The following is a 9685-nucleotide window of genomic DNA, read 5'->3' as shown; positions in this document are numbered from 1 at the left end:
ACATTAGTTTGAAAGGTATTTGTTTATAAATCAAAGTTTCCAAAGTGATACAATTCATCCTGAGGGGATAATGGTTCCTGGTTTTACATTTCATGGCAATCTCTCACATTCTTGGTGAGATATTTCACTCAGACCAAAGTGACCAGAAACTAAAAGTGTCTGTAACCATTCGCTGTTTCTGTTTCCTCAACTCTCAGTCTTTTGAACTCTCTTGAAACATTATATATATATATTATATATATCGTATCGTATCATACATATCGTATATATATAGTTTCCGAGTTCAAACTTATTTATACAACATACATTATTAACCATGCTAATTGTTCCCTGACCCAGGAGGACCTGCTTAGCTTCTAAACTCAGATGCCATTGGGACTGTTGAGCCAACACCAAGTCAGATTACTCGTATGTGTTAACTTGGTAACACAACCTGTTTCTGTTCCTGATTCTGAGTTCTGAGCCCCTGCTTCCGTAAATGTGGATGTTCAGTCCGGTTCCGGTCTCAGACTCCGCTCCGGGGTTTCCCCCCCCCCTCCCGGCTCCACTGATCCAGCCCGGGTTTCTCCTCTCTCCGCCTCGCCGTGCGACCGGATGAAAACAAGAGCGGAAACTGAATTGATCCTTTTAAAAAAATGGATTAAAATTGAAACTGTTTGTTGTTGTGTGTGAAGGAGCAGATGATGTCTACCTCCAGGAGCGGGGACATCATCCACCTGAACGTCGGGGGGAAGAGGTGAGGATCCGGGGGACTTTATTTAGGGAGAGTCGGTCAGCTAGCACCAAAGTAAACACGTTTTAAATTAGTTTAAATCACCAGAAATCAGTCACAAAGTTTCCTGAGTCTTTAACAAACAGTCCAGTAATCAAAGAAACCCCACGTGATCCAGTTCTGAGGTTTCTGTCCTGTTTAAGACGTTTCCTTAGGCTCTCCTTCACACTGATTACGGTTAGCTTAATGCTAACAAGTACGTGCTATAATCACTGGTGTAAAGTAACTAAGTACATTTACTAAAGTACTGTCCTTTTGAGGTACTACTCCTCTACAGTTCAGTGGTACATGGTGTACTTTTCCTCCACTACATGTATTTAATACCTTTAGTTACTTCACAGATGAATGATGTGAAATATAATCAAGTGTTGAATCAGACTTTAGTTCCACCTGGAGTAAATCCACCAGCTACCCTGCAGTCTACAAAGTACTTCAGACTAGCTGCACCTCCACCAGCTACCCTGCAGTCTACAAAGTACTTCAGACTAGCTGCACCTTCACCAGCTACCCTGCAGTCTACAAAGTACTTCAGACTAGCTGCACCTTCACCAGCTACCCTGCAGTCTACAAAGTACTTCAGACTAGCTGCACCTCCACCAGCTACCCTGCAGTCTACAAAGTACTTCAGACTAGCTGCACCTTCACCAGCTACCCTGCAGTCTACAAAGTACTTCAGACTAGCTGCACCTTCACCAGCTACCCTACAGTCTACAAAGTACTTCAGACTAGCTGCACCTTCACCAGCTCTGAGAACACTTTCATGATCAATCATTATAAAACATATATATATATTATTCTGAAATGGACCAATCTGCACAACGACTACTTTCACTGTCTTTCACTATATTTTGAGGATAATACTTTCACTTGAGGAACATTTTGAATGCAGGACTTTCACTGTAACAGAGTATTCCTACACTCTGGTACTTCTACTTTTACTACAAGATCTGAGTACTTCTACTTTTACTCAAGTACAAGATCTGAGTACTTCTACTTTTACTCAAGTACAAGTTCTGAGTACTTCTACTTTTACTCAAGTACAAGTTCTGAGTACTTCTACTTTTACTCAAGAACAAGATCTGAGTACTTCTACTTTTACTCAAGAACAAGATCTGAGTACTTCTACTTTTACTCAAGTACAAGATCTGAGTACTTCTACTTTTACTCAAGTACAAGATCTGAGTACTTCTACTTTTACTCAAGTACAAGTTCTGAGTACTTCTACTTTTACTCAAGAACAAGATCTGAGTACTTCTACTTTTACTCAAGTACAAGATCTGAGTACTTCTACTTTTACTCAAGTACAAGATCTGAGTACTTCTACTTTTACTCAAGTACAAGTTCTGAGTACTTCTACTTTTACTCAAGGACAAGATCTGAGTACTTCTACTTTTACTCAAGTACAAGATCTGAGTACTTCTACTTTTACTCAAGTACAAGATCTGAGTACTTCTACTTTTACTCAAGTACAAGATCTGAGTACTTCTACTTTTACTCAAGTACAAGATCTGAGTACTTCTACTTTTACTCAAGAACAAGATCTGTGTACTTCTACTTTTACTCAAGTACAAGATCTGAGTACTTCTACTTTTACTCAAGTACAAGATCTGAGTACTTCTACGTTTACTCAAGTACAATACCTGAGTACTTCTACTTTTACTCAAGTACAATATCTGAGTACTTCTACTTTTACTCAAGGACAAGATCTGAGTACTTCTACTTTTACTCAAGTACAAGATCTGAGTACTTCTACTTTTACTCAAGTACAAGATCTGAGTACTTCTACTTTTACTCAAGTACAAGATCTGAGTACTTCTACTTTTACTCAAGAACAAGATCTGTGTACTTCTACTTTTACTCAAGTACAAGATCTGAGTACTTCTACTTTTACTCAAGTACAAGATCTGAGTACTTCTACTTTTACTCAAGTACAAGTTCTGAGTACTTCTACTTTTACTCAAGTACAAGTTCTGAGTACTTCTACTTTTACTCAAGAACAAGATCTGAGTACTTCTACTTTTACTCAAGAACAAGATCTGAGTACTTCTACTTTTACTCAAGTACAAGATCTGAGTACTTCTACTTTTACTCAAGTACAAGATCTGAGTACTTCTACTTTTACTCAAGTACAAGTTCTGAGTACTTCTACTTTTACTCAAGAACAAGATCTGAGTACTTCTACTTTTACTCAAGTACAAGATCTGAGTACTTCTACTTTTACTCAAGTACAAGATCTGAGTACTTCTACTTTTACTCAAGTACAAGTTCTGAGTACTTCTACTTTTACTCAAGGACAAGATCTGAGTACTTCTACTTTTACTCAAGTACAAGATCTGAGTACTTCTACTTTTACTCAAGTACAAGATCTGAGTACTTCTACTTTTACTCAAGTACAAGATCTGAGTACTTCTACTTTTACTCAAGTACAAGATCTGAGTACTTCTACTTTTACTCAAGAACAAGATCTGTGTACTTCTACTTTTACTCAAGTACAAGATCTGAGTACTTCTACTTTTACTCAAGTACAAGATCTGAGTACTTCTACGTTTACTCAAGTACAATATCTGAGTACTTCTACTTTTACTCAAGTACAATATCTGAGTACTTCTACTTTTACTCAAGGACAAGATCTGAGTACTTCTACTTTTACTCAAGTACAAGATCTGAGTACTTCTACTTTTACTCAAGTACAAGATCTGAGTACTTCTACTTTTACTCAAGTACAAGATCTGAGTACTTCTACTTTTACTCAAGTACAAGATCTGAGTACTTCTACTTTTACTCAAGTACAAGATCTGAGTACTTCTACTTTTACTCAAGTACAAGATCTGAGTACTTCTACTTTTACTCAAGAACAAGATCTGTGTACTTCTACTTTTACTCAAGTACAAGATCTGAGTACTTCTACTTTTACTCAAGTACAAGATCTGAGTACTTCTACGTTTACTCAAGTACAATATCTGAGTACTTCTACTTTTACTCAAGTACAATATCTGAGTACTTCTACTTTTACTCAAGGACAAGATCTGAGTACTTCTACTTTTACTCAAGTACAAGATCTGAGTACTTCTACTTTTACTCAAGTACAAGATCTGAGTACTTCTACTTTTACTCAAGTACAAGATCTGAGTACTTCTACTTTTACTCAAGAACAAGATCTGTGTACTTCTACTTTTACTCAAGTACAAGATCTGAGTACTTCTACTTTTACTCAAGTACAAGATCTGAGTACTTCTACTTTTACTCAAGGACAAGATCTGAGTACTTCTACTTTTACTCAAGTACAAGATCTGAGTACTTCTACGTTTACTCAAGTACAATATCTGAGTACTTCTACTTTTACTCAAGTACAATATCTGAGTACTTCTACTTTTACTCAAGGACAAGATCTGAGTACTTCTACTTTTACTCAAGTACAATATCTGAGTACTTCTACTTTTACTCAAGTACAAGATCCGAGTACTTCTACTTTTACTCAAGTACAAGATCCGAGTACTTCTACGTTTACTCAAGTACAAGATCTGAGTACTTCTACGTTTACTCAAGTACAAGATCTGAGTACTTCTACTTTTACTCAAGTACAAGATCTGAGTACTTCTACTTTTACTCAAGTACAATATCTGAGTACTTCTACTTTTACTCAAGAACAAGATCCGAGTACTTCTCTCTGCCAGTACGCACTTTAATATAATGATTGTTTTGTCAGGCAGTCAGTGTTGGACGAAGTACTCGGATCCTTTACTTCAGTAAAAGTACAAATACTATGGTCTTAAAATACTCCACTACAAGTAAAAGTCCTGATTACAAAATGTTATTTAGGTAAAAGTACAGAAGTATAAGCATAACGATGGGTTTAAAGTACAAGAAGCCAAAGTACTCATTCAGCACAATGACCCATCTCAGTGTTCTGGGAGGGATCGAGGACTCTGTACTCCGTGGCCTTTTGGGTGAATTTAAACATGTTGGCGACTTAAAACTGCCATATTCGATCCTCGATGTGTCAGAGCGTGGACTCGGAGTCCTCGATCAACTCCACAATGGTCCAAATCAACCAGACTCGTACATGTCTATGACGACACGTGGGGTTCAACGTCTCCAGGTGCTGGTGGACTCCTTCTAAGAGAAGTGACTGTGTTTCAGGTTCAGCTCCTCCCGGCAGACGCTCACCTGGGTCCCCGACTCCTTCTTCTCCAGGTGAGAGACATTGGGAATCGTTGGGGCGGTTTTGGCGCAGTGGTTAGAGCGTTGATCATCAGATCAGGGGGCGTTGGTGAAGCCCGGTTCGAAACCCGCGTCGGGCCGTGGTGTCCTTGGGCAAGACTCTCTACCCGCAGTACTGGGTACTGTCCACAGGAGTGACTCTGACATGTCTCATATGTGTAATTGTGAAGCGCTTTGAGCAGCTGTGAAAGCGCTCTAATTAAAAATGTAATCCATTATTATTATTATTAGAAACACCAACTGCTCGATTATGGCAACAATCATAATCTCGATTATTTGGGTCAATAATTGATATCACGATTATTAAAAACGGTTACCCTGAACTCTAAGTATAATTCAACTGAAACACCGATACAAAATAAATAATAATAATTCATAAATAAAACATTTATTAAAATAAATAAATAATCGTTTTATTTCGATTATGTTGTTTTCATAATCGTAATTGCGATTTAAAATACGATGAATTGAGCAGCCCTACACCGAACTAACGAATGCAGACGACCGTTTAAAATGCTGTTTAATAAAACACGTGGTTCTGCACTTAACGGTTCTTCACCCTGAGTTTCTTTGCTCTAACAGTCTATACCTCGAGCACTTTAAGAAGTATTTAGTACTGAGTGAATATATGACCGATCCTAGTGTCAGGAGGAGTGTAGCGGTGCCTTGCTCAGCGACACCTAGGTAGCACTTGGTCTTTCCGGGACTTGAACCGGCCCCAAGTCCCGGTGGACTTCGCCACCAGCAACGATGCAACACTAAACTAGTGACACTCGTTCCCTCGGGTGTTCTGAAGCAAATGTTCCTGAAAGCAGCTGCAGTTTGAAGTGACTTTTGTTTTCCAGTCTTCTGAGCGGCCGCATCTCCACGCTGAAGGACGAGACCGGAGCTGTGAGTAGCGCCGCACTTATTCGCTTATTAGAGAATGGATGTCTTATGAGCTTTCTTGTTTTCGTTATCACCATTTAGTTTAGTTTAGTAATACATGGGATGCTTTAAGTTAACAGTTTTATGCTTTGATTTTGAAGGCAGTTTTGCGCACTGGGGATACTGTATGTATATTTAGTAGGGATGCCAGCGATTATTCGATTATTCGCTACAGTCTCCATAATCGAATATTACTTTTAAAAATCGATTTTATTTATTTATTTATTTTTTTTCTGGATTAGTTTCAACCAAAATATATATAAATATAAATATGCTAATAATAGTAATAGTATTAATAATTGTAAATGGTCATTGGTCACACCACCAGTTTGTTTTACTGTAAACTTGGAGGAAGCCTGCGCAGAGCAGACTGCTGCTGCAGCTGCTACACACCGACCCCACCGCCCCCGCCCCCCTCCTCCCTCCACACCGAACCCCGCCCCTCTCCCTCACACCGCCATGCCCCCCCTCTCCCTCACACCCCCCCCCCTCTCTCCCTCACACCCCCCCCCCCCCTCTCCCTCACAAACCCGCCCCCGCCCCCCCTCTTCCCTCCCACCGCCCCCCCCCCCCTCTCCCTCACAACCGACCCCTGCCCCCCCTCTCCCTCACACCGCCCCCGCCCCCTCTCCCTCTCCCTCACACCGCCCCCCCCCCCCCCCTCTCCCTCACACCGCCCCCGCCCCCCCTCTCCCTCACACCGCCCCCCCCCCCTCTCCCTCACACCGACCCCGCTCCCCTCTCCCTCCATGCGAGAGTGGCCGCCCCCCCCCCCCTCCTCTCCCTCACACCACCGCCCCCCCTCTCCCTACACACAGCCATCCGGCCCCCCCCCCTCTCCCTCACACCGCCCCCCCTCTCCCTCACACCGCCCCCGCCTCCCCCCCTCTCCCTCAGGCTAATGGTTTGTTACCACGGTGAAAGAAGGAAAGCAGCAGGAAGTAATGTAAAACCTCTTTGTATTGGAATGAAATGCACAAAGGGATATTCTTGGTTTATCTTCCGGTTCCTTTTTGAGTTAATCTTCAGTTTTACTTCCTGCTAACCGTGTGACACTCATCTCAACGTCTCCCTGCAGATCTTCATCGACAGAGACCCGTCTCTGTTCGCCACCATCCTCAACTTCCTGCGCACCAAAGAGCTGTACCCGCGCTCCATCAACGTGCACATGCTCATGCACGAGGCCGAGTTCTACGGCATCACGCCGCTGGGTGAGAGTGGAGACGTTGGAAATGCAACGTGAACTTTAAAACGACATCTGGGAAGATAAAACCCACGGAAATAAGATCTTAAAAGTCAAATGTTAAATGTGTCAAAGTCCCACGGCTCACAAACCGTAATACGTGAGAACACAGTGAAGCGTAACGTCTGGGTGTAGCTGGTGGATTAAAGGCAAATACAGGAAATGCAGATTTAACCAGAAAGCGGTCGTGTTTGTGCCGTAGGTGGGCGGGGCTTAAGATGAGATCAAAGTACTTTATGAATCCAATTTGGGGATTTCTGTTGTTTCAGCAGCAGAGAACACAAGGCATTGCACATGAGGACACGTTCAAGGAGTAGAAATAAATTGAAATAGAAATAAACCAGCCTTAGAGAGAAAGATACATCTCTAAACCGTAAAAAATAAAAACACTATTGAAGAATTTCAGGTAATTTTTGTATTTTGTGGGACTCAGAACTGCCATATTTGGATTCAACATCCTCCTAACCCCCACACCCCTCTGCGTGCTGGGACCGGACTCTACACTAGTAGCTGTGGGTAATCAGCGTGGCCAGGTTCACGGCAGCCAGACTCTCTTTGTGGATATCTTGCTCTGTGTTGTCGTCTCTGATGAAGCGTCTCTTTGTGTTGAAGTGCGTAAGCTGCAGCTGTGTGACGAGCTGGACAGATCGTCCTGTGGAAACGTGCTGTTCAACGGCTACCTGCCTCCCCCAGGTGCGCCGCCGTCGCTCACTTTCATCTGTGGTTTGACGTGTAATGCTCCTGCTGGGCTGAAGAGGAGCGGAACACACACCTTTGGTTTCCGTACACACATCGCCAAAGAAAAGCACTGTTGGGATACTTAAGATAACATTTAATAAAATAGAATACAAATGAAATAATTAACTAAACAATAATAATATAAAAATATGTATACACACATGGAGAACTTAAAGTAAAGAAGTGGACAGTGTTGTACAATGTAAAACAATAACTAAAAATATGTATATTACAATATGAGTGTAATAATACTAATGCTGAAAATAATTAACTATCCTCTACTTTGTCCTCACTTCCTGTCTGTGTCCTCACTTCCTGTCCGTGTCCTCACTTCCTGTCCGTGCCCTCACTTCCTGTCTGTACCCTCACTTCCTGTCTGTGTCCTCACTTCCTGTCTGTGCCCTCACTTCCCGTCCGTGCCCTCACTTCCTGTCTGTGCCCTCACTTCCTGTCTGTGCCCTCACTTCCCGTCCGTGCCCTCACTTCCCGTCTGTGTCCTCACTTCCCGTCCGTGTCCTCACTTCCTGTCCGTGTCCTCACTTCCTGTCTGTGCCCTCACTTCCTGTCTGGACCCTCACTTCCTGTCCGTGCCCTCACTTCCTCTCTGTGTCCTCACTTCCCATCCGTGCCCTCACTTCCTGTCCGTGCCCTCACTTCCTGTCCGTGCCCTCACTTCCTGTCTGTGCCCTCACTTCCCGTCCGTGCCCTCACTTCCTGTCTGTGCCCTCACTTCCTGTCTGTGCCTTCACTTCCTGTCTGTGCCCTCACTTCCTGTCCGTGCCCTCACTTCCTGTCCGTGCCCTCACTTCCTGTCTGTGCCCTCACTTCCCGTCCGTGCCCTCACTTCCTGTCTGTACCCTCACTTCCTGTCTGGACCCTCACTTCCTGTCCGTGCCCTCACTTCCTCTCTGTGTCCTCACTTCCCGTCCGTGCCCTCACTTCCTGTCCGTGCCCTCACTTCCTGTCCGTGCCCTCACTTCCTGTCCGTGCCCTCACTTCCTCTCTGTGCCCTCACTTCCTGTCTGTGCCCTCACTTCCTGTCTGTGCCTTCACTTCCTGTCTGCCTCAGTGTACCCAGCGAAGCGGCGTAACCGTCACAGCGTGGCCGGCTCTCAGTTCATGGCGGGTCGAGCGGCGTCGGCAGAGCGAGCGCCGGTGAGACGAAGCAACACCATGCCTCCAAACCTGGGGAACTCTGGCATCCTGGGGAGGGTCAGCACCGAGGAGCGGACCCCCGGAGGTACCAGAACACACCACACCGTAACATACCATAATATAATATACTATACTGTACCGTACAATAAGCTGCCATGCCTTAACATGCCATACTATGCCATCATACACCATACTGTACCATGATACACGCGACCATATGATACAGCCGCCAGTCATATCCTCACGGTGAATACTTATTGACAGAAAATTGAGATTTTAATTGACTTAATAATTGACTAGATTAATATTTTACAAACATGAACAGTTGAGTTAGTTTAATCTAAAGCTTTTAACACACATTCCTGAATAATCGTAATAAGCTAAAATGCAGGGGAGGTGACCAAAGCAGAGTATATAATGTGTGTGTGTGTGTGTGTGTGTGTGTGTGTGTGTGTGTGTGTGTGTGTGTGTGTGTGTGTGTGTGTGTGTGTGTGTGTGTGTGTGTGTGTGTGTGTGTGTGTGTGTGTGTGTGTGTGTGTGTGTGTGTGTGTGTGTGTGGTGTGTGTGTGTGTGTGTGTGTGTGTGTGTGTGTGTGTGTGTGTGTGTGTGTGTGTGTTGTGTGTGTGGTG

General features: G+C 43.4%; 1 protein-coding gene across 1 annotated transcript; it reads left to right on the top strand.

Annotated features, from left to right (window-relative positions):
- Positions 1 to 553: 553 nt before the first annotated feature.
- Positions 554 to 9141, top strand: LOC117443040 (SH3KBP1-binding protein 1-like; the record flags this gene model as incomplete). Its single annotated transcript, XM_034078985.1, has 6 exons — positions 554 to 736; positions 4913 to 4966; positions 5839 to 5884; positions 6999 to 7131; positions 7776 to 7856; positions 8971 to 9141. Coding segments are annotated over exons 1-6 (541 nt in total), but the record flags the coding sequence as incomplete, so codon positions are not given.
- Between the last annotated feature and the right edge of the window lie 544 nt (positions 9142 to 9685).

This window comes from Pseudochaenichthys georgianus, unplaced genomic scaffold (genome assembly GCF_902827115.2).
Source record: "Pseudochaenichthys georgianus unplaced genomic scaffold, fPseGeo1.2 scaffold_525_arrow_ctg1, whole genome shotgun sequence".
In the NCBI taxonomy this organism is placed as follows: domain Eukaryota; kingdom Metazoa; phylum Chordata; class Actinopteri; order Perciformes; family Channichthyidae; genus Pseudochaenichthys; species Pseudochaenichthys georgianus.
Note: the sequence above shows the minus strand (reverse complement) of the source record. Positions and strands in the feature narration are given on the sequence as shown.